The sequence below is a fragment of the Tympanuchus pallidicinctus genome, unplaced genomic scaffold (assembly GCF_026119805.1).
Source record: "Tympanuchus pallidicinctus isolate F22 unplaced genomic scaffold, pur_lepc_1.0 scaffold5, whole genome shotgun sequence".
NCBI classification, from domain to species: domain Eukaryota; kingdom Metazoa; phylum Chordata; class Aves; order Galliformes; family Phasianidae; genus Tympanuchus; species Tympanuchus pallidicinctus.
In genome coordinates, this window is record NW_026294769.1 from 17,684,265 (window position 1) to 17,710,331 (window position 26,067).

Consider the following 26,067-nt stretch of genomic DNA (forward strand, 5'->3'; position numbering starts at 1 on the left):
GCCTTAAATTTATCCCTGTATTATTTCATTCTAAGCATGATTAAGCTGTAATACATTAGCTTGTCCTAAAGTGTATTTGCTTGCACCCGCTTTACATGCATACAAGTAAATACAATTGGAGTATTCTGTTAAATTACAAGATGGTCACAAGCCTGAGTCCTAGGCAATCTTAGGTAAGAAATCTGCAATCCACTTGGATAACTTTCACATCAACAGACAAGATCTTTATACAAATTATTTGCCATTAAGGCTCAAGCTTGTAAGTTACTTGTTTGTTAATCTGAATCAAGTTGTGAAGTGTAAGTTTAATGAAGAAAAAAAATTTAAGAGAATCCTGATGTATTTAGATGCTTAGCAATAATTAGTTCCAGTGGGAATAGCCTTAGAATGTACAAAAAATGTAATTTTATATTTGTTTAGCGTTAGTCTCCGTTTTCCTGCTACGAAACTACGTACTGCACTACGAAACACTGCATGTTAAGCCACAGTTCAGCAAATTCAAGTGGGCTACAATGTATTCTGATCTGCCACATCCTGACCGTCTGAGATCCCAGCCAATCTCACTGATCATGGCATACATGCACACTCCGAGGTACAGCACTTCAGGACACATTTACTCTATTATCTACAGAGCAGACAGTCTACCAAAACGACATGCATAGTTTCACAATTGTTCTTAGTGTCTTTAATTAGAATTTTGTTGAATAGTTGTTCATCTTTTTCCTTTTCTATGTATTTAAAAAAAAAAAAAAAAAAACTACAGGGAAAAATAAAAACTTTTCTGTATTCTTTGAATTGTTTTCTGTCTTTACAGTGAAATAAATCTTTTTATATGGATCATATTATTTCATAAGCCTGAGGCCATTTTTTTTACCAGTTTGATTCTTCCAATTAAAATAATGAAGTGATGGACATTGGGGTACACAGCAGAGACAGCTCTCTTTGAAGTCAGACTGTAATGCCTACAACTGTTTACTGTGCAAGACTAATTATTGCATTAAACAAACAAATAAGCAAAACATAAGTCTTCTTTTACAGGAAACAATTTGTTGAAATAAGCTCGAGTCTGAAGAATATTTCAGAAATATGAGACTAGAATTCTTTTTTCTCTTTTTTTTTTTTCCTGGAAAGACAGCTTAAAGAAAAATTATAGGTGGTAAGAATCAACAATCTACTGGAATCTTCTCCACTTTAAAAAATGGAGACTCTTAAGTGTTGCATCTTATGGAAGAAATGCAATAAAGTCCTCGTAAAATATTTATCTTGAGAATATCAGAACATTTTTAGTCTTTATCAGCTGCAGAAGATGTGCACCAGTTACCCTCTTCAATTTAGGCCTACAGTTCAGAACATTTAGTAAATCAGTCCCTGAAGAATGAAATCAAATCAAAGGCCAAGCATGAAAATAAACGCAACTAGGAAAGTGTATGAGAAAGTCTCTCTCACCCTTCCTGATTAAATCAATCTGACAATGACTGACTTATCTGAAATTTACATTATCTTTGCTTTCCTTTTTGGATTTGATAACCTCTTTCAGCCCTGTGTTTGAAACAGTCTATCTCCTGAGCTTTCACTTCTCAATTTGTGCTGCTTTTATAACATTCTTGTCCCTTTATAATTTCATTTGCACCACTCTGCATGGAAAGGCACAGTCTAAATTCATACCTGCTATCTCCAAGAGGGAATTTAAGTCAGTATCTCTTAGAAAAGAGTTGAAAGAGCATATGTCAGTAGGCCAGTATATCACCCAAGAGACTGTTTAAAAATAGCCAAAGCACAAGATCTGGAGAGGATAAAGGAAACCTTTAAGATGAAATAAACATTGCATCTAAAATATTCACGCTGAGACCTTAGTGCACAGGATGTGCATATGTTACCCAGAAAACCAAATCTGGCTTCATCAGATTCAGAGCTAGAAGTATCATAAGAACAATTCCAATCTGCCTTATACAGCAGCCATGCTGCATCCAGTATTAAAGGCAAAGGCACAGGCATATTTGCTTTCCAGTGGACTTAAAATAAGCAAACACACTTGAGAATCTCCACCTTTAAATCAGATGGAGATTGCAGCACTCTGCTGCACAAACACTGATAAATATATATCAGAGAATATGGCACTCCCTGTCTAAGGCAGAGCTGCTCTGCTTTGGAGGTTTTTTTTCTGCTGTCTTTTGAGACAGCCCTGATGCGACTGACTGTAATAAAGAGCTGACTTGAGAGGTCAAATGGACCTAACAGGTGGGAAAAATATGCCTGGTCCTCAATCTTTGGTTTTTCTCCTCAAATACATAATAGAAGGTGCTGAGACAAGATAAAGGCAAAAGAAATATCAGCAACGGTATCTGAAAGTTCTAGAAATTATTTTAGAATCAATTTTCAGGATAGCTTTCAAACACTGAACAATATCCCAGGAGTTTTTAGAATATTGAAAAAATACTGGTAGCACGAGAATCTCTCCTAAAAAGTTACGAATGAAGTAGAAGCCAACAACTGAAGTAAAAAATCGAAGTGTCAGAATACTAAATTGGTAATGCTACAATCCCTAGATAAGTTTAATGTGTTTTTATACACATTAATATTTTAAGACAGGCATTTAAAGTCTAGTCCTGTAAAGCTATCCGAACAGATGGACCTTGCTCCCAACTGGAATCGCTTGCAAGTCAGAGGGGCTGTAAGGAAGGCATTTCAGTTTGTCCAAAAAGAAATTGCTTTGCAGAACAGGAACCTTCTGCAGAAGTAGAAAATACATGTGCATCATGTGTTCTATTACTACAAGAACCTTCATTTTTCACTTCCTCACCACTGTTTTTCTTTGTCTCTTTTCACAGGCAGGTTCCACGCTCAGAAAGAAGATCCTCAACAGACCCTAAAGATCTGAAGCAGGCAAGGAAAGGGCTGACATATTCTCTGTGTTAACACTGGACAAATTAAATAAATAAAAAGCCACAGTCCCTAAATCAGTGGCCAAAATTAGAACCTTCAACATTTCTAAAGCATAATGAAAAATACTACCTTCAACAAAGACAGAGGGGGCAAGATTTGAAAGCTCTAGAAGTGTAAAGTAGCCCTGCTTTGATTTGATATTTTATTTTTACAAACATAATTCTTAGAGATAAAATTAAAATCCAGCCACACGTTTCTTATCAGACCTGTCCCAGAGAAGACAAGGAACAGCCAAACAATGTTCTGTTTTTCAGAAACAAAGTGCTAGCTAATAAAATATAACCCTTTCTCCAGTTTCAACTCTTCTGCACGTTTGTCACTGACTTGAACAGGCAAGTCAGAGTCCTGTGAAGGTGTCTGCTGCTTCAACTCACAGCAAGAAGCAGAAGAAATAATCACTATTCCTTGTGGGAAAAAGGAAACTTGTGTTCCTCTCCTGAAATGTAAAAGACTGTGGCCCCAGCTTTCAAGAAAATGATATTTAAATACAACTTTCACCAAGCAATTAATGATAGATGAATAGTACACGTAAAGAGAATTACGATACATATGTTACTTCTCATGTTCCTTCTTATTCTCTCAAAGTCTTCTGAATGAAATTGGTAATATCCTACATACTAACTCATCAGATCTGTTTTACACGCATTATCTAACACAAATATCACCTTATACTGGTTTTCATCAGTTACAATATGATTTCCACAGATGTACACAGACTCTCTGCCAGAATCAGTCCAATAACTCTGAGACATAAGTTATCAGCACTATGCTGAGGAAAATATGAAATGCTTTAAGGCAGAAAACAAACGCTGCAAATTGCCAAGAGCAAAATCAAAGATGCCTTTGCACATATTCTTTAATGCTATGAAAATTAACTGAAGAAAATCCGTACACCCAAATTTGTTTTCGAGCTGCATAGTTTTCTGAGGAATTGTGAAAGCCTAGGTGTCTGAGCACTGCATCTCAAAGAGACTCTCAGCAGTGAGAGAGCCTTTTTCCTCCTGCCAGGGCAGAGCTGCAGGGAGGAGGCTCATTTGTGCATTGCCGGTCTCACAGGCAGCAGAGCTCTATTCCTCTGATCAAGAGATCACTTTCATAACCACTTTTCTGAGGTCACAAATGAGTCTGCTGCAGTCACGCAATCCCTTGCCTACCAGAGTTTACTATAACAATACAGGTTCATGAAGACCTCTTAAAGAGGCAGCGCATCCTTTTTACCAACGCAAGTGTACGGCACACACATGGTATTATATGGGCTGAACCAAAACGCTGTGGGGCTGTTGTATTTCTGTTCAACCACGGGGAAAAATGTGTGGTTTGGAGTTCTGTCTGGCTGGAATAACGTCCCCTAGGTAAAATTTAAAAATAATAATAAATTAAGATAAATAGTTCTGGAATTCTTTTCAAGTACATGGGCGCCTTTTTCAAATATTTATTCAGCCTGCTCCTTTTTTATTATCTTAAAGGTCCGTGTCTGCCAACCATGTGCTACTGAGAATTATGCTAATTAAGATATTTAAAAGCCATGGTAAACAGTGAAACAAACATTACATTAAATAAACAACAGATACGATTGGTCTGAATTAAACATTTGCTGCTGCAGAGTTAGAAGCAGCAATGACACAGAAGCGTATCATCAGGAAATGGGCTTACTATCAAAAATTTGTTCAGAAGAAATACTACGAGAATACAAAGAATACTAGTTAGAGCTTGTTTCTAGGACAAAAAAGCCTATTTTATATTTTAACTGGGAGTGTCCCACAAATGGCCAACATACTAATCTGTTTTATGGAAAAGCCACGTTGCTGTTAGTCGGACTGGTCTTTGGCAGTGGTGGTGGGGGGGACATAAATCTAAAAAATTAAAATTCTTTTTCCTGCTATGGTAAGTCATTTCTACCCAGTGAATGGGGGTTGGCCTATTTTCACAACCAGTTTGCACTACAGAAACAACAGTTGTTCCATCATGAAATATTTCCATTAATGTACTCCATTTAACTGAAATAAAGTTTTCAAAAGCTTCAAAGCCTGTGATATGAGAAATGAAGTTGGACGTATCTCTTATTGACTTTTGTGAGGATTAGCATAGGCACACATTTCATCTACAGATAGCATGGGCTTGCCCAAACCAGCTTTGTAATCCAGCTTAAATAAGTAACAATAGCAATGAGGGCACGGCGCTGAGCCCACAGAAGACTCGAGTATAGGCTGGGATGAGCTGTGTGCACACTGCATCGCAAGCTCTTCGCTATAATTAGCCATGTCAGACAGATTAAAGTCTGCTCAGATATACGTACACGTTCTACAGCCAGCTTCAGGGACTGTAGAGATGTGCTCAAGGCTGGTGTAGGGCCCTTTGCTTCTTCCATAGAGATTCAGGTTTGACCCTGATACCTATCTTCATTCAGCACTGGGAGAAGTCCCCTCCCATCAGCACTACAGTTTACAGAAATGATGACCTTCTGGTGTAGCTTTGATATGCCTCCTCAAAATCATCCTCACCTCTGCTCCAAGCCTTGCTTACAGATGGGAATTAGGCTGAAAACTGGGCAGGAACAATGGGGCTGCTGCTTATGGACCCTGCAGTCAAGAGGCTGGTGCACTCCGCAAGAGGAAAGTCAGGGCATGAGGCAGGCTCAGACGTGTCATCACAGCTTGTAGGCTTGGACAAAGTGCTGCTGGAGGTGGTGAGATCTATAAACAGAATGTGATCTATAAACAGAGGGCGTTGACAGCCCCAAGAGTGACCTGAAGAGTAACAGGATTGGTGCAGACAACGCTAAAGGCATTTCCGAAAACAGACCACGGCTTCAAAACTTTCTGAAACTTTTGCAGAAGTTACCCTAAGTCTTGCACTACTGACTTGTTCTAATTCAGTGTTACAACTTCCCATGGAAAGGAAAATCATATATAAGGTCAACTTGCACCTAAATAAAGAGATGTGACTTTGCCCCTCTTTATAAAATTTGGCTAAACCACAAACTAATGCAAGATGAAATAGCCCTGGATAATAATGCTAAGTATTTAATTAACAGCGATTTTTCCTTCATAGTCATGGAAAGAGATACATGAGAATACTGTTGTTTTACTTTATCTTCACAAACAAATTATACTGTTCTTCTGGAGGCAGATGGCAAAGAAATCCTTTGTAACAGCAGCAGCGAGCATCCGTATGAGTATTTCAGGGAAAAAGCTGCTAGAATTCTTGCTGCTTAGCACCACTTTGGCAATCTGCTGCAGAACTGGTACCAAACAGTTTGGTGCTATTGACAGTCCTTTTTTGATTCCTCAGTATATGAAAACAAAATATTTTCAATCTTTTTTCAAGAACACGATCTCTTATTTTCAGCTTCAGTGTGGAAATTGCTCTAATTTCCAAGGAGATGTAAGAAGGAGTCTAACACACGATCCCAAATTCAATTGGATCTACGATTCTAGAGAAAGAATTGGTCAATAATTTAAGTGTAGTAAAATCAGGAAAAACAATAACCTCTGTTATGTCAGTTTCCAAATAATTACTGCAACTTTCCCTTGTTCCCTTTGTAGCTCTGAGAAGTTGCGTTCAACAACCAAAGATCTGTTCATCACCTCTATACATAAGAGAAAATGAAGACTGTTTTGAGATGGCTGCAAATCTGTCTTTAAATTCCCCTTTTTTAGTCCTTTGTGAAATTTATTTCGTTTGAAAATTATCCAAAGAAATGTAATCCAACTCCCTTAAACTTCAGCTAATAAACTAAAATCGAACGATTTCAGATTAGTGTAATACAAATCATTATTTAATACATAAATTGACTTTAAATGGATACTAAGAGATATTCTTTCATTAGAAATAAGTTTAAGCACTGTGAGAAATTACAGTAATTACAATCAAGCTTCAGGGATTTCTGAGTAACTCAGTTACCAAAATTACATCAAGCATGCTCAGGAGAGAGCTGTTACCCTTGTCCCCTTCCTGCAGCCTTGATATCCTACACATATATGGCGCACAGCTACCTATCTCCCATAGCCCAGTGCTTTTCAGACATCTTTTTTTTTAACAGTGGAAATAAAGGTGTTCTTCTGCAACAGCGTAAAAGAAGATCTACCTTAGGACTGCTGAAAAATATCCTCAGTATCCAAGTAGTAGGCATATTCAAGAGGGCAACAAATAGTGCTGAAAGAAGTTTAAGGTGAGTTAAGACTTTGCTGCGATTGAGCCTTTTGCACGTGGCTGGGCATACACCGTGTCTTAGCGCTGCCTTTGCTTGGTGCACAAAACAGGAGAAGAATCTGGAGTGCTTGACTGCAGCACTTCGCAACAGTCAAGGCAATGCAGCTGGGATCAGTGAAGTCAAGGCTGGATCAGGGGGCAGGCTGGGAGCATTCTTATGTCTAAGGCATTTTCCACTGCCCAGATGTTCCACAATTGCCACTAGTTGTGAGACACTGGACAGACCAGTCCCTGTGGGTGTTCTGATCCCTGGGAAGCACTAAGGAGGCCCAGGCCTGTCCAGCATCAAGGAGACACAAAGGTATTTTGAGGGGCTGATCATCTCTTCCCCCGTGTGGTTGCTCTGCCAAGTGTAGCTGTGGTGCAGGAATTCAGCTGTGGTGCAAGATTCATTTTGTGCTTTAACCCAATGAGCCAAAATACCATCTGAGACCAACATGTAGTTAATTGCTGTGAGAACAAAACTTCGAATTTCCTGACCTATTCAAAGTTTGAATTTCCCATTATTCCCACATTCCTGTCCTAACAGATGGTATACAGGACATAGTTTCAAAACTCCCTGTATTGGAGCATATGCAAAGAGAATGAGATGAACTAAACTGCGTAGGCCTGGAAACCTGCTCTTTATTCACAGAATGGTAAGCTTCTAAAGGAACCGACTGACGTGCCCGTGCAACCCCCCTTTCATAAAGCTAATCCTTCTGATGGAAACTCTTGCACCAAATCTATCACTGCATGAGGAGCTGGAAAAGCGCTGGTTAGCAGAGCTGACTCATCAGCTGACTAGCCCACAGCATGAGCCACAAAGGACCAAGAATGCTGGTGGTGGCATGAAGCGTGTGGGTGGGAGCAAGGAATAAGCAATCATCTGGCAGCCTAATGTAGTAGGGAGGGTTGACAACACTCATTATTTATTCCCCCCTCCCGCCCTAAGGCTTCATCCCTCTGCTGCACTGATTCTCACCATCCTGACGCTGTGGTAGGGCTCTATGCAGGGGAGGGAATGAAAGGTACATCCCCCGTAGCCCACGCGACGAAAGCATCAGCTGGCTATCTGAGCTCACCACACCCGGACCACATACGGTAAAAGGCCCTCATGGAGGAGAATGGGAAAGAGGTTTGCTGCTCCTTCTCTCACCCAACAGGAGATGAGAACGATGCATTACTAGCAAAATAAGAGAGCACTGCTTTTCCACCAAAGTCAAGTCTGTCGGTTGAGAGAATAGATGGAGATCTAGTGTTGGAATGGCAGAGGGCAGATGTAAGAAAAAGAGCTTGGAGAAGCGAGGAACACAGAGAAAGAAAATGCTGTAGCAGTTATAGGAAAAGGGGGAAAGAAAACTATGGAGAAAACAAGAAAATCTACAGGTGAGGAAGATACAAAAAAGAAACATTTAAAAAGAGGCGTGATGATTTATGTCTGGGAAAGGCTGCTACTGTTAAATAGGTGGAAAATATTTCTTGAGATTTCAGAAGAAAACAGATTAACAAAATGCAGACAATGAAACAGGGAAGGAAAGTAAACAGTAAGAGCTAACACAGGAAAAATAAAATTGGCGGATTTAATTAAAAGCTTGATATGAAAATACACTGATAAAATCCTCCAAATTGACCACATGTATTCCATTACTTCTGCGATAATCTGAGATCACTTTTCAGAGCTCTTCCCCTCCAACATCTTGCTAATCTGGCAGCAGTGCAGCTAGCTGATGCCCAATTTGACTAGCAAAAAACCTCTGCAGCCAAATTACTGAAGTTGTGAAGGTGCGAGCTTACTCACTTGTTTAATGCTTCACTGTTCTCAGTGATGTCTTTCTTTGATTTGCAAAAATATATTTAAATTCCAGCAATGCATTTTCAAAACACTAAGCCAGATTCTGAAGGCCTGAATTGTGTCATCCACTAATGGCAATCTGGTAAAATAACAAGGAATTAAAGACTTGATCAACGTCTTTATGTTTCCTTCCCAGTCAAACCTGTTGTTTTCTGTGAATTGGCTTTTTGCCCAAATTTAGTTTACAGCTGGACTTTCCCAGCAGATTGCCTCAGTGATAAAGAGGTTATAGGTTTCTCACTGTCTTCTTCATCCTTGGAAAATTTCCGTTCTATTTCCCAATCTCCACTGCAGGCATTTCAGGACAGATGAGTATGTAGCTTACAAGTCTTCCCCAATATGTTTCTCACTTGCTGCTGTACCTACACCATTTAGCAAGGGAGCAATGGAGACTTCCCATTCCACTTTACTTTCTGGAGTGAAATTAAGCTTGTTGAATATTTTGTTCAGAGATTCAGAAGCTGAAATATTTGCTGAAGCTAGACTATTTCAAGGAAGCACGTCAACCCCAGTTGGGATTGTGGACAGTGTGACTTGACCTGACTAGAGAGAAAATAGAGAAAGAATAAAGCAACCTCTTTACCCAGTGTATTCCTGAAAATCTGCGGCACTGCAGTTCTAATCTCCCCTCTGGCCTTGTTCTGCCAGAGATGACTATCTGAGTCACTCTACTGCTGTTAAGGACATTCTCAATTACCGGTGAGATTTCAATTAAAAGGTGAGATTGCAAAGCAAAAATTTGAATTGACATTACCTCTGTTTTCCAAGCCGTAAGTTTTCAGGAGCAAACGTAGGATCACTGTCTCCAAACAACATGATAGTTATTACCAAATTTATTAAATATTTCTTAAGTGCTTGTTAGCATCTATAAGAATGAAGATTGAATATCACATTGTGTAATACCTTCAAACTCTCTGCCATGTCACTAAGTGTGTATTTGGCTCAGAAGAAAGATCTCTTCCCTTAAAATGATACGTAGAGCCATATTGCTAGCATTAATTATCATAATATTATTCTGATGGTTCCAAGGAAGTGTTAAAAACAGCCAATTCCTGCTGAACAGAACAGTTATTTTAAAGCACTCGGCACTTTGCATGACTGAGCCTTCAATAACCATTGAAGCAATTCCTGTAATTTTAAACACCTTTGATTTCCTCATACAATTATAATTGTTTTTCCAGATATACAACCTTTTTCTACATCGAGCGATGTTTATTAAGACATAAAAAGAAGAAACATAGGTTCATTTTTTTCCACTATTGTCTTAGCCATCATCATAACATACTGGCATATTTTCCTCATAAATCCTTACATTCATCAGTTCAAGATCTATGTAAGTTACATTGCTTGTCCCCTGAAGAAATGTTTTCATAAAATATTATTTGTTGGGCTGCTTCCCCTCACAAGGTTTATAGGGGCCATCTGATGGCAAAGTATCATTTTAAAAAATTATTTGGAACAAAATACTGAGTCTTTGTGACAAGCTTTCAGTAACACTGATATGCAACATAATGCTAATATGTGGAAGATAACATTTCTGGTACAGATATTGAAACCTTATGTAAGATTCATATAAGGGCCATATATGTTCTGCAGGTATACAATTAGTAAAGTGATTATGAAGGCATGAATGGATCAGAAGAAGAAAACATAAATTATATTGGGGTTTGATTTAAATCTGATCTTTCTTTGCATTCAGTCCTCTTCTCTCTGCTTATTTCAGCTGTTTCCAATATGTAAGTAGCCAATTCACTGCAGGTTCAGGTAAATGGGAATAGCTGAAACTTTAATTATTAAAATAAAAGCTACAGCCAGAAATTTACTTCCAATACATACTTTAAATTGTATATATTCCATACGGATTTAAAAAGGGAATGCATTGAGGATATTTCAATGGAATCTTAGAAACACAGTAAATCCATGTGATCTGTTTTCAGCAAGACTGTTATATAGCATCAAACCTTCATGAAAGAAATTATGAGCTTCTTTGAAGGAAGTTTTAAAGTCTATTTGCATGTTCTCTTAGGAAACATTTAATTCAGTTTACTGATATGCATTATGCCTCCACTTCTACAGATGTAAAGATTTTTTTAAAAAATCATCACTTATCTTCCCTACAGGACTGTACCAAAGTTCTAACCAAATTAATACTGGATTTATAAAGGAAAATCTGCTATGCCTTATCTAAAAAGTATTTAATTTAATGGTGGTGAATGTTCAGAGCACAAATATGTTACTGGCATACTAGATAGAGAGGAAAAGCATCTGTGTCAGTCAGCTGGGAATTTCTTTCAAAAATATGAAAAAGAGACTAGACCAAATATAATTAAAGAAAAACAAATACTTTCTAGTAAACCAGTGAGTCAAACCATAGATCCAGTTACACAGCAAAATGAGGTAAGATTTGCAGAAATTAAGGTTGCTTTTGTCCAAACCAGGCCCAACTGATGTTTTAAGATTTCCAAGCATCTCGATAAAACATAGTCACAGCCTGGAAAGACAGCTGTCTTACACAGAAACAGTCCTATAAACCATGTTATAAATTATTAACTTTGGAGTTTGACTAAACCATTTATTTATTTATTTACTTTCATACTTCTATAAATCTACCAGCCATCTGCAGCTTTGCTCATTACAAGACTGCTGTACTATAGGAACTAGTGAGTAATCCAGGCATTATTTCAGGAAGGGTATTTCATCTTTAAAGGGCAACACGAAGAAGGTGAAGGATGGCTGTAGGAGACAGAATCAAAGACACAAAAAGAGGAGACAAGGTTGTTTAGTAGGCATGGTTGCTTACAATTACAAGTAATAGCCAAGGATTATTACAACTACATGGCCTTCATGGGAAAAAGCTGGACACAGAGATGCGCACAGAGGCATAAGAGCATGTTGTTCATCAGAGAAATAGGCAAGAAAGAGAACGTACTAGCTATGAATTCTGTGGAGCACCAGCAATATCAGGAAGACCTGTGATACAGAGGCTACAAACCAAATAGAACTGAAGATTTAGACAAGTCTCCGTGTTGTATTCAGAAATGAAGCTACAGTCAGAGATGGTGGAGGGGGGCAAGACGTCTATAAGGTACGAAGTCCTCACCACCTCACAGCTGTGCTTGGACCCGGTCATGGGTACCACTGAGCCCTGGGTTCTGACCTGTGCACCTAGCCTCAGCCCATCCTCAAGTAGGTGGCTGGTGCCTGTGGCTTGGCTGGCTGCCCTGCTCCTGCCTGGTCTAGTAGGACACTGCTTGGCTGACAGTCCCTGTGCTGATTGATCTCATGGACACTCTCATCCCTTTGGGACCAGCCAGCCTTCCCAACACCTTTGCAGGGGTTTCTGACAGCAGGTGTTTGAGCAGTAGTGGTGCCAGCCACTACATGGACAGGGATTTAGAACAAAAGAAAGGAAGAACCAATCTTGCCCACGGGAATCCCTCAAAGGTTCAGTAGAATACTTTGGAAATTATATGAAGAAGAGGCCTGAAAGGCATGAACTGCTGAGACTTGAGTCATCTCCAAGGCTGTGGAGACTAGTAAGAGCAAAATCAATTATTAAAGCAATCCTGAGAAAAAGAGTCTTCCTTCCACGACAACGCTGAGCAAATGTGTCAAATTGCTGTTCAGAGACATCACCGCTGAGCATTACATGACATTAGAGTTCTCAGTCATTGGCAAAAATGTTCTGACGTAGTAACTGGGTTAACCAGCGCTATCTACCTGAATTCTGGTGAGGTGTTTTGCTTATTGCTCATGTTAAATTTAATTTTATTTGCTCATTTTAAACTCCAAGCACAGAATACAAATAAAAACATATACCCTTATTAAATTCAAAAAAGTCAATAAAATGCTATCAGTTAACAAAACTTAAATTGAATTTATCAGAGACTAAATAAAATCTTGAAAAGACAGAATTTATTTAAAAACAAAACAAAAAAAAACCAACTAAGAGCACTTAGCCTTGCTCTCTTCCATGTCTTGGTACCCTCTTGCCTTTGGCTTGAGTCATCCATTACAGATGGAAATACATTTAGCACCACAGAATAAAAAGCCAGTCACCCACTGCCAAAGCATGCACATACCTAGTGTAAGTTAGAAAACAGCAGATACAGACAACACAGAGAATTGGGGGGAAATACAGAGGGGGGAAAAACAATGTCTCAAAGTTTCAACAGCCTAAGAATTATCAGAATTCAGGGGAGCAGAAAAAGAAAGAAGTTTCTTTAAATAAAGCTCTTGGAAGTAGATCGTAAGACATATCTGTGTATGGTTAAGGGGGAGATGCAATGTAGCATTTCTTTGAAAACCTAATAAGTAGAAGATGGAAGCCAGTTAAGGAATTAGCTATTAATCTTTGTCCTATTCCCTCTTGCTGAAGCTCTACCTTATCTCCCTAACCTCCCAGGTTTAAGACCTTCAATAAACCTCTCTTTACATATAACTTGGTCTTTATTAGGTATGAAGTCCAGCTGAAAGGATAGGGGAAAGTGTTGATAAGTACAGCTTAAAGCTATCCTTTTGTCTACTCTTGACATATTATGCTTCCTTCACGTTTTCCCTGCTACTGTGCCTTCCTCTCATATTGAGATTGCATCTCATGAATCAGCAGTCAGCCAGCATGAAATGCTAGTGGACATAGAATCATAGAATCACTCTGGTTGGAAAAGACCTTAAAGAACATCGAGTCCAACCACAACCTGATGATACTACCCTAACTCTAACAACACTTCACTAAATCATGTCCCTCAGCACCACATCCAAATGCTTTTTAAACACCTCCCTGGGAAGCCTATTACAGTGCTATTCCTATTCCAGAATTCACTCAGTGCTGCAAAAGAAAGGCTTGTAAGACAACATTTAGAACCAACTGTATAAGGTCACTACAAAGCCAAGAAGTTCAATGACAGTTTTGAAATGGAAGATTTTTTAAAAAGTCTTAGAAAGGAAGTGCTGTTTCAGATTTACATCTGCGTGGCAGGCTCTTAATTCAAGATATTAGTGGATTTGTCTTCTCAGAAGTCTCATTAGAAATAATTTCTGAACATACTTTATGCTACTTTAGAAGAGCAGTCTCCAAAGCAGTTATGACAATAACCGAGGTACAGTTCTCACCCACCTTTATCCACAAATATCTAGGTCTTAGGATAGCTTGCTGTATTTTGCTTAATAATGTGATAAATGACAAGGAACACTAAAGCAGAGAGGGACCTATATGCAATGGAACATGAATTCTTGCTTGGTCTGAACATATGCTTCCAGCTTTTCATCTGTATGGATCACAAGTGTCATCTTGAACTCTGCCTTGGCATAGCCAATATATCTATACAGACACAAAAGAGTAAAGTTGTCTGATCAGGCAAGAACCAGAGAGAGGACATTGGCACCAGACATGCATAGAGTGTAGCACAAAGATCTCTGAGCTAGATTTAAGGGTGTGGACACAAAGCATTTTATGCTCTACAAAAAGCTTAAAAAAAGTAGCTATGGGATGGTAAGGCACGTACTGAGAGTAAGCTGTGCCTCTCAGGAAAGTTCATCCACGTGCACGTACTTCCAAAGCCACTCTGCTTCTTGCTGAAGGACCAGCTCTGACATCTGCATTATTTCAGAGTTCTCTGCAGAGAGCTTCACCTTGTACTGTAAGCCAAAAGTGATGCAGTAGCAGAGTGAGGAGAAAAACCAAGAAGGCAGTCTCCCACACTGTTCTCTAGCCTAAAACTATTTGTCCTATTCATCTTCAAAGCTCTTTGCAATTATATTACGCCAAGATAAATTCCTTATTCAGTTGGACAAGAGGTATTGTCTTTCCTTTAAAACATATCTGCATTTAAAATTAGAAACAAACTAAATCATTTTCTTGACAGTAAAGAAACACATTTCCTCTCAGAAACAGTAATCACTCATGAAACTGAGAACAAGGGTAAATCAAGCCAAAGTTCATGCCCGAGGGAACGCTTTCCTACCTCCCATCCACTGCAGCAGCAATGAGGGCAAAATTATTGTTACTACCTTCTACCACTGCAATTGCTAGCACCTTCTGTTCTGAAGGTACAGTCCTTACTATAGTAAAGCTCAATCTTGTTTCCAAATCCAAAGAAAACCTGGGCCGCATTAGAACTGAACTTACACTAGGTTCTTAGTCTTCAACATCAAAACACAATTTATCTCAAGAAAATTATGTATCAAGAATTCCATTCATTATAGTGTAGGATAAAAGAATTCGATCCAGAGGACCAGTGTATTTCAGTGGTTGGTTGAGGCTGGGCCAAGGAAGATCTCAGCTGCAGAGGACAGATTGAGCAAGAACAGTGCTCAAGCAAAATCAACTTTCTGAACACAAAAAAGCACATAAATAGGTCTACTGGTTTAGATGGGTCCATTTTTATCCGTGTCATATGCATCTATTTATTTATACTACTGCTATATGAGATTCATAGTGTGAGCTAACCAAATGGAACCAAGCATAAAAGCCTATCAAATCAGATTGGTTAAAAATGACTAATCAAGCTGGAGAAAGATGAAGATCCGTGCTTAACAGCTCAAACTACTTGGAGGATTTCCCCTCACACTGGACCAATACAGCAGCTGTGGTTTGTGGGAACACCTATAAAACCAGCTATTCTGTGTTTCAGTGACCACATCATCTGGTTCTGAGTGTACTTCTTCTACTTCTAGAAACAGTAGAGCTGTTCCAGTGTCAAATACCTTTATGCGAAATCTCACAAAGATGCTTCTCCTGTCCCTTGTCATTTCCAGTTTCCTGGTTTTATCATTAGTCTTACCAGTATCAGCAGAAAAACTGAAGCTCACGGGAATGTTTACTTGAATGGCATTCAGCAGTAGAAAGGTGGTGTAAGATACAGATCCAGAACTGCAAAAGGAAGTTCTACACAAACAATCGCAACCTTGTTGTATTTCCTAAAGTTAGCACGTCTATAAAGTCCAGCCCTGTTTGCGAGATGACTAACACAGCCTAACTGCTCTGAGCTTCAGATGCCTGACAATACAAAAAACCCACAACACATGACACACAGGCATCAAAGGAGTACCAAAAAGATCTTACAGTTATTTATTATTAATGTTTTTCACTTGCCATTACACTAAAAAATAGGTATGTAATTCAGACTTAGCCTGAGAACTTGACATTTAACATACTAACTGGTCCCTTGATCTTCAAAGGTGATAGGAATTCAAGCAGCTTGAAGAGTCCTCTTGTTCTTCCTGAATATAGACTTATTCCAAATTAAATCCTGCTTCAACAATCCACTCTGCTTCTCCTCCAGAACGTATCTTGTTAGCAGGAAATTAAAGACAAAACCAACTAGCAAGAAGAGTTATTAAAGCCTTCAGACTCTTAAAAAACAGTAAAAAGATGAGATAAGGTCCTCTTCCAAAAGTAAGCAAAAGGTCTTCCAAGGGTCAGAGAGGTCTTCTTCAGGTATCTAAGAAAACATGCAGTCCAAAGCAGCCTCATTCGTTACATACAATGAAGGGTTTTCCCAAGAAATATGGGAAAAAGCAGAAGCGAAGCACTGATGTAAGCAACATGTTAATGTGATGCAATAGAATGGTTTCTCTGGCAATAGAAAATGTCAAAAGGTCTACTCAAAATAATCCAGTGTTTGAAAAAAAAGGTTATGTGGGAGAGAGAAGTTGTGCAGCTGATTCTTCAGAAATGAGTCCTGCTAGGTCTCAGGAATGTATATGCAGCCAGCCTTCTTATTGTCTTGGCACTTCTACTAAGATTTCACCAATGTAGCACTTTAACTTTTGATTAGACAGTGACTTGCAGAAGTAGGTCTTCCTTCAAAGATGTACTTATGCACCACTTGCGCAGCAGAATACTCTTTGTATTTCAATTCCTATATCATTATGAAGATGGTAAAATTCTAGAGCAGAAGAGAGTAAAAAATGTCTTTCCTTCATAAGATGTCCCCTTTTGCTGAAATATTCTGAATGTGCTGGTCATTTGAATGTGATGATTGAGTACTACAGTCACTGGAATAACCTTATCAATTACTAACTCTCCTTGGCTAGAGAGGTTCTTTTTCAGTGAAAGAAATTAAATACGCTGCCAGAAATAACTTATACAACTTAAATATTATAGACAATCTAATAATCTATGTCTGTGGACTACAGCAACAGATATCCTAAGGATATTTTGAATGTGACCAAAAAGTTAAGCCTTTATTTCCCTCACGGTAAAGAAATCATTCAGGAATTCAGTTTCAGATGACAACACTATAAGTGCTTTAAATCAGTAGAGTGTTTTTTTTAAAAAAATAACAAACTTGTAATTGTTAAACTATACAAATATCGGAGACCTCTTGACCCAAGCTATCACATTCAGCCCTAGCTAAGCAGAGAACCATAAATGAAATCCTAGACTTGCAACTCAAAGTACAGGTTTTGTCAAAAACTACACTCTTAAGGATAATCTGAAAGCCTCTCATCATTTCTGTAATTTAAGTTAAACATGGATCATAATAGGAAAAGACTGGTGAGAGTGAAGAGGTAGAGTCAAGAAGGCATGAACCACAAATGCTGATGTAGGGCATTTTATCCTGTTTTCAACATGGCATCTCCTAATACATTTATTTAAATTTCAGGTCTTTTATTCTTTTACTGCATCTGTTCTAAGTATATCCAGTACAAAAGACCAGAAAAGTCCAGTGAATGGCCACAGTCCAGAGGCTGGAGCATCTCTTCTATGATAAAAGGCTGGGAGAGATGGAATTCTTTGGCCTAGAGAAGAGGAGGCTCATGAGGGATCTTATCAACATGTATATATATATATATATATGTGTGTGTGTGTGTGTATATATACATGAAGTGAGGGTGAAAAGACAGTGGACTGCACTCTTCAGCAGTGCCCAGTGTCAGGAACAGAGGCAATGGACACAAAATGGAACATAGGAGGTTCCATCTGAACACCAGGAAACATTTGTGTGCCATGTGGATGACCAAACCCTGTCACAGTCTGCCCAGAAACTGCGGAGTTTCCTCTTAAGAGATTTCCAAAAGCCACCTAAACACAAGCTTGGACACCCTGCTCTGACTGGCCCTTCTGGAGCAGAGGACCAGATAGTTCGAGAGGGCCCTGCCATCCTCAGCCGTGCTGTAATTCTGAGATTCACTGAGACTGTGATTCTACGTTTAAGAGAATGCTTTGGGCTACTCCAGCTAGTTAATAAAGAATTTTTTTTTTCCATGAGAAATATATTCAGTATGGGCGATAATTTTAGCAATACACTCCAATTTATGAGCTTAACTTCAAAACCATTTAAATCTTGTTACAGAACAATCTTTGGTGATACAAAGTAAAATCTATAAAGCATACCAAAAGAACAAAGCTTGGCAATCCAGATACAAAAAAGAAAAATCTTTAGCTGAGAGGTTTTGGAAAACAAAACAAAACAAAACAAAACAAAACACTTCTAGGAGAAACAGAAACACTAACGAAGGACAATGGGAAGAAATTGGAAGTCTGATAATCCCCTCTCCTTGCTTAGCAGTGGATCTTCAAAGGAGGAGCTTTCATTCAGCCGAGCAGCACTCACAAAGTAGTATCGCATTATACAGTAGAATAGTATTACTATGTGGATAATGCACTGAAAGCCAGATCATTCTTTGCTTCCCTACCCATCTCAAGTTTTATTTTTATAACTTTCTGAGTGTTAGTGGATTCACACACATCTCATCAGAAGTATATCTGCCAGCAAAGGATTGAGGACTGTTGCACTAAGTGTTTACATGGTACAGTAACATAGAGCCTTACAGTCTGCTCTTAGGACAGCCTGATGTAAAGAATCTAATTAATAAACCTAAGGAATCCAAATAAACATAGTAAGAAGTAGACAGCTACAGGAGGAAGAGATGAAAGCTGGAACAGATTGCAAGTAATTGAGGATACTGAAAATCAGGCCAGCTGGGAGGAATCCTTTGTTGCTTTCTTCTTAAAAGGAATAAATCCAATTTCCATTAGAGATAAACATCATTGGGAATTGGATCACACCAAACACATAAATGAGTAAAAGGAAATGACCTGGTAATATAATGTTAAGTCAGAAGAAAGACAGAAACCACACAGAACTGGGAAAAAAAAATCTTAAAAAAAGGATTGAATTGAAAGAGAGAAACAGGTAAGAAGGCGAGAGGGCATCTTGGTGAAAGGGACTAGGAAATCCTAGACTCTTACAGCAGCAAAAATCCCAAAAAATGCAAAATGAAGCTACCAGCTCTGGAGAAGAAACACTTAGGTATACCTGGAGAAATGGAAGGTAGAATCTCATAGGTCAGATACCTAAGAAATGTAAGTTAGAAGGTCTTTCAACAAATTGGAATGTATGAAGTATCTCAGTGTTAGTGAAGAGTAGGAAATACAGTAAAAGACCATATTAAAATCCTGAGTTCTTCAAGGACTGGAAGCTCATAAAATATATTTAAAAAGAATAAAATAGAGCACGATCATATAAGAAGACAAACAGAAAAGCCAGTGCCTGAAAGCCAAGAAAAGTGAGGTTATAAAAAGCATGCTGGAAGTTCTTAAATGATACAGAAAGACTGGGAAGATGGTTTTGCTACTCAGAACTAGAAACTCAAACAACTGCTCAGTAGTAGATAATGCACAAAAAGTTTTATGTGTTTACTGCCTGTTCTGCTTCCATCATTAAAGGTCAAGCAGATACTGCTAGTATTAGCAACAAGGTTGGCACCTTGATGGATGAATTGAGTGCTTGCAAGTTGATCGTGTCTAGCAAAATTGCAGCACATTCTGTAAATGAGCAGAGCATTCTCAGAAATACTAGCTGTAAATTTATGAGAAATCATGATAAAAAAGGAAAATACAGAAAGACTAGAAGAGGATAAACAGGGAGCTTATCTTTAGGAAGCATGGGAAGAGGGAGGGAGGGAGGAAGGGAGGAAGGGAGGAAGGGAGGAAGGGAGGAAGGAAGGAAGGAAGGAAGGAAGGAAGGAAGGAAGGAAGGAAGGAAGGAAGGAAGGAAGGAAGGAAGGAAGGAAGGAAGGAAGGAAGGAAGGAAGGAAGGAAGGAAGGAAGGAAGGAAGGAAGGAAGGAAGGAAGGAAGGAAGGTATCCAGACTGTTGGAGATCACTGAGATTGCAGACTCATAAAACATTACAAAATATCTCTCAGACACAGTTGGTCACTGAGGATAGTCTCTTCCAGGCTTATTTCCTAAAATCTGAAATTTTACACAGAAGCAAATGAGCTAACATTACTGACAAATTTCTCACAGCCTATTACAGTTCACTTTAAAATGATATATCACTTCAAAATAAGGGAGATCAAACAAAATGTCCCTATGCTTGATTGTCAGTATTTTGGATAGATTTGGTTTACAATTTGAATGTAAAATTTACTGAAACTTTAAATACTGTTTCTCTCAAAATTAATTCAGGACTCTTTGTTTCTTATTTAGTCATCAATAAATTTGTCAATTTTTATATTTCACAATGAAATGAAGTCCGGAAGTAAGAAAACACAAAGAAGGTGGTGAATTCTGGAAGTAAATAAACACAGAAAGTAAAAATAATGCCACGAGGGAGATGCTTGTTGAGATGCCACTGTTTTTGTCTGTGTGTGCATGTTTATCTGTTAGCATAAGTCTATGTGCGTATCAGCATGCATAAAATGTTCAGATGGACAAAATAAGGTAAACTACTGGACTAAATTATGCAGCAAACTATTTAAAATGTCCCCACCTCTTGAATACCCAAAGAATCACCCCTATTTAGGTCCATATTTTTGCCATCTCAGGCTGCACTCGGCAACATTAGCTATCATTTGTTAGAAATGCTTATGGTTAGAAGTATTAACATTAAGAAAAGATTTTTACAATATGGGCAGGGAGGTACTGGCACAGGTTATCCAGAGAGGTGGTGGATACCTCAACCCTGAAGATAATCAAGGTCAGGCAGAACAGGGCTCTGAGCAACGTGAACAAGCTGTAGGTGTCCCTGTTCACTGCAGGGGAGTGGAACTAGGTGGCCATTAAAGGTCCCTTCCAACTCAATTTCATGATTCCACTGAATGACACGCTGAAGGAAAGTTTGAGTGGAATACCAATATAAGATTGGTTACACTAAGAACTGAAAAAAAACCAGAAATTTTAAATTCCAGTTCTAATACATAGAACCATACAATGATTCTAATTGTATTCTTATTTTGCCTATTGGTCTTACACTGTATTTTCCTGACTTGTAAGCCTAAGGCAACTGCTCTGAGAACGGACTTGAGATGCTAGAAGAATAAGGTGCTATTCTTTCTGTATTGATTTGCAAAATTAAAAGTTGTGTTAGAAGGAAACAATTTAAACAAAAAGAGCCAGTCTTAAAGTGGAACAAGACCACCATTTTTCCACCGCAGGAAAATTTGAGAAATAAGAGCTACTGAAGGGTTTATCATCAAGAGAGATGAAGGAAGGCAAAATACATTTAACCAGAATGGAATATGTCCAAGTCAGAGGTCCAGTGAGCTCAAATGATCACAGACATTAAGTGCCACTCCATTCCCACAGAAGCCCCAGCCAAGACAAATTTTTGTCAGGCCAATGACCAGCACAGCTTCCTGTAGCTGCTGATGCCTCTCAGTCTAAGCACTGGTTCAGATCCGTGCTGCCTTATACGAGAGATCTGGTGAGATTTTAAGGTTATGGCTTCAAGCCATTTTGAAGTGCTTATCAGGAAAACGCAAAATGACTAAATGTGTATAGCTTGGGGGAGTGGGACTATTAATAGTGCCAATGCCAACTGATTACAGAGATCTGAGTACTGTAAGCCAAGAAACAGAGGAATTGTTCTCAAGCCAAATGAAAATGTTTCTAAGAATGAGAGAGGGAATCCACCACAGTGACTGTTAAATTGACTACCAGGAAAATCTGTGTTAAGAACCAGATTCAAATTTCGGAAAGGAGCCAGAATTTTCCCTTGCATAACTTAACTAAAATGAACTGGCTTCAAATTATTAACCTGTAATGGTCACCAAGAAGAGAACAGATGACTCGTGAGTATTAGCTATCTCCTGATTCCTTATTCTCTGAAAAGAAAAATCAATATGGTGAGGTCACTCCATGACCCGTGATTGGCTATTATTGATCTCTATAAATGGCAACATTTATGCTGCACAGGGAGGATTCCAGCTTAGCTACTGAAAGGACACCTAGTGGCAAGTCAATGAGTACGTCTGAAAACTGCTGGGACTGTTGAAGGTCTGCAATAATAATTGTCACAGGAGTTGCTGAACAGTTATATGTTGAACATGCAATGTCCTATGTGAAGAATATAGCTCAAGTGTTAGGTTTTGTTGTTGTTGCTTTTTTTTAACTGCAAACGGCATTCTTACAAATACTTTGTAAAAACATGGAATTTAAGATTCACTTCCTTCAAATTCAAAGAGCAGCATTCTAAATGAAGGATGAACATGCCTACATATCAAACTGTGACTACAGTCTTGAATCTCCTGAATCTCCACTACACCGATTTTAGGAATACTGGATAGCTGAACAGAGCTTGTCACAGATAGGTTTTACTGGATACTCGAGCCAAATTTCAACAAGCTCATCATCAATTCTCAGGTCTTTCATTGAGCCACTCTAAAATGCCCTAACCAGTTCCTTCTCTTCTTACAGATCACCCTTCTCCTCCTCGAAGATAAACAGCCACAGGATATAAATGCTAGGTACTCAAGCTAACTTTACTCTTTTTTTCTGTCCATCCAGCTTTTCAGTCACTTCTTGCCTGTGTTTATTCCAAACCCCTTTATGTGTACTAATGTTCTTGTGACCAGGAGATGCCCACAATAAAAAGCTGTATTCCAGATGGAGTCATGCTGGTCTCATGCAGAGAGGGATTACAACCTTCCTGTTTAGCGACATGCTGCCTCTGGGCAAACAGACCAAAATCCACACTTGGCTTTCTTGTTTATGTCAACATATCATATTACAAGAATGGAACAATTTGCTGACCACTATCCTTCCTCGATTATTGTTTTTATGTTCTATTTTCCAGGTTACTCTCTTCTGCCAAACACCAGTTCCTTTGGATTAATTGTCCCTGAGTGAATTAGTACAGATTTTCTAGGTCCGTTTTTCCAGAGATATACGTATATGCATTTATCCAATGTTACAACATCTCTGCATACCATTGGTCTGTTCTCTATCCTCACAGCACTTATAACAACTCTCAACTTAGTACCATCCTTAGATTTTAGAAGCCGTAAATAAACCATTCCTGTTCCTCTGTGCTTTTTCATCACAACAAAGAGCCAAGCACTGGGGATAATCTTTGTTTCTTTTTCAAATGACCTCTTACCAAAGGTTTGGTTAAAAAATCCTGCTCTGCTCTCCACAACACAACCATGAAAAAGTAGATCACAGCGTGACACTGAGCCAAGACTGCAGCTCCTGCTCTTAGCAGGCATTAGCATCCATTTCTTTTCCAGCTCTGTTTCAGGAGCTCACCTCTCCTTCACTCCTGAACCTCCAGCCTGGCCTGCTCTCTATCTTAAAATGGCATGTAGTTTCCTTCCTTTACTATAAACAATGCTTTCTGTAACCCTAGTTTCACAATGCAAACATTTAAAAATAAGAATGAAGGGTACACAAACTATGTGTCCAATTAGGCAATTTGAGGATTAAATTAAATGAAATCTCTTGAAACATGGAACATTTCAAAGCAATGAAGTCTGGCTTTACTTGTCTTATTTTTATCCCATCACTTTAAAAAAGGAGGACAATCTGTCTTAGAAACTCAGGCAGAAGAGAAGTAAAGGCAGCTGAAGACAGCTTCTTCCTTGTGAATCCATGAGAAATGAAAACATGGCTGAGAGGAAGAAGCAGTGACACCCAGGTATGAGCTCAAAGGGAAACAGAGGCACTCTGTGAACTCCCAGATGACAGAGGCTGGGCAGCCAGCTGCCACTGTTGACATGGGAGGCTCCTGCTATCACAAACATCACTGTCTGTAACATGATGTCAGCTTGCAAAATATCGTGCAATCTGGCATTATTTTTATATTAAAATGTAAAAAGAGCGAGAGGCCAACAAATAAATAACATTCTTCAGTAAAAAATTTAAAAATGAATAAAAAGAATAGGGATCCCTTGTGTACATTCTATATAATAAGGAATAGATGAGGAAAGAGTAGCAAATGAAAATAACATTAAAAAAAAAAGTACTGTTGTTTGTCTCTGCAGTCCACCTTTAAATTTTGGTTGATTGTACTCCACCAAAAAGGCTCTTGCTTTCCTTTTATTTAACAATTTCTGAGAGGATTTTCATTGCTGTATCCCTAATCCAGGTTTTGCTCTTGTGAATGCTACAGTAACAGAAGAAATGAAAACTGTCTGCAGATTTGGAAGAATTCTTATTATGTACATCTGAACATGCACATTTGGCTTTCATTGTATGGTGTGCCAGACAGCTACAAAAACAAAGCGTAGCCTTTTACAGCTTTAGTCAACACTTAGAACTTTAGATCACACGTATCCCAAACGAAAGTGATTCCTCTACCTTTCAAGAAAGCCTATTTCCTGTTGGGCTTACAGTAAATACAGGTGGTACGTTAGTTGTGTTTAAACAGACATTGCAAACATGAGCAATAATAGCTTCAAAAAAGAAGCACAACATAGCTACAGATATTACAACTTTACATTCACCCCAAGTCTCTTTGCAGGTTTAAGTATTTTACAGCCATGTTTTCCCATTTCCTACAGCGCATTGAGGAACGGTGAAGGTTATCCCATTATTTGGTAAAAACCACACAAAAAGCATAGGAGGAAATGCACAACATTTCCAAAGCAATATCTCATATGCAAAAGAAGTACGTTCAATAACAGAGGTTAGATCTTTCTTTTCTTACTTTACCAATATAACACCTCATTTTAATTTTACTCACCATTAGTAGAAAGCAGTCATGAATAAGAAGGAGAGTTGTAAAGGGAACCTGCTATCTTGAAGAGACCTACCTTGAAAGAAACTTTTGACTCGCAGGTAGCTGACACTAAGGCGCAGCACAGACAGCTTGTCCAGCTTGGATATTATGTCGGGTGGGAAAGGCAGGAGGCTGGCCAGATGGTCTAGTTCTGCATTTAGGCGGTCCCTGTGCCTCTTTGAAGGATTTGATTTTTCATTTCCAGCTGCAGGCCTTCTGTGGGGGAGAAGAGAGTCACATTTTCGATTACCTGTTTTATACCTCCAAGTAGTGCAACCACAGACTGAGATGCTTTTTTGCCATCAGTTGATAACAGGTGTTGTTAATCAAGCTCCTATGCAAATTTGTTAAGTTTTTATCCTCTGCTTAAAAGATATTCTGAAATTTACCATTTTGCATTGCACAAAGACATGGACACTGGCCTCTTTTCTCATAAATGCCTGGAGGAAAACGGATGAAGAGATGATATCTCTTAGTTAGGGCCCTCTGACGTTAGAGGAATGGATGCTACCTTTGTATCTTAGAGAACACCAGGAAAAATGATTCTTCATCTGTGCAGTACAAATTAATGTCAGAACAGTAAAGGAAAATTACCATGACTAATGCATGAACCCATTCAATACCCAGTGTATTCATTCAAAGCATCTCAGTACCCTCCATTTAATGACTCAGAATTAACTCGTAGGTCAGAAGATAATTAAGAAATGAGCCTTTCTTCAGAGATGATTAAAAGAATATGGGAAGCAACATGAAGAGACATTATTTTGCCAAACTCAAACATCTTGTGAACATCCTCAAATTTACCTTTCTGTATCACTAACAACAAAGGTAGAATTTTGGTTTCTCTCTTGAGAACATTGATACTCCTCTCAAAACATATAGAATAGTATTATTCAGACTTCAAAACCGAACACTCCAACTCCATTAGGCACCCCAGTGTGGAACAGATTCCACAGAAAACCTATTGCAGATGTTCAAGGTGAAAACTATCAACAGTGAAAGGAGGCAGATTAAAGTTATACAGGCAAAATAGTGAATCTTATCATAGAATCACAGAATCATGGAACCATGGAGTCACAGCGTTATAGAATGTTTGGGATTGGAAGGGACCTTAAAGTTGACCCAGA

The 26,067-nt window shown here is 38.6% G+C and overlaps 1 protein-coding gene across 1 annotated transcript in view; it reads right to left on the reverse strand.

Annotated features, from left to right (window-relative positions):
• Positions 1–26,067, reverse strand: part of AHRR (aryl hydrocarbon receptor repressor) — an 89,833-nt gene that overhangs the window by 40,584 nt on the left and 23,182 nt on the right. The window contains exon 3 of the mRNA XM_052704358.1: positions 24,975–25,156. Within this exon, the coding sequence (XP_052560318.1) occupies positions 24,975–25,156 (182 nt within the window). The remainder of the gene's footprint in view (positions 1–24,974; positions 25,157–26,067) is intronic.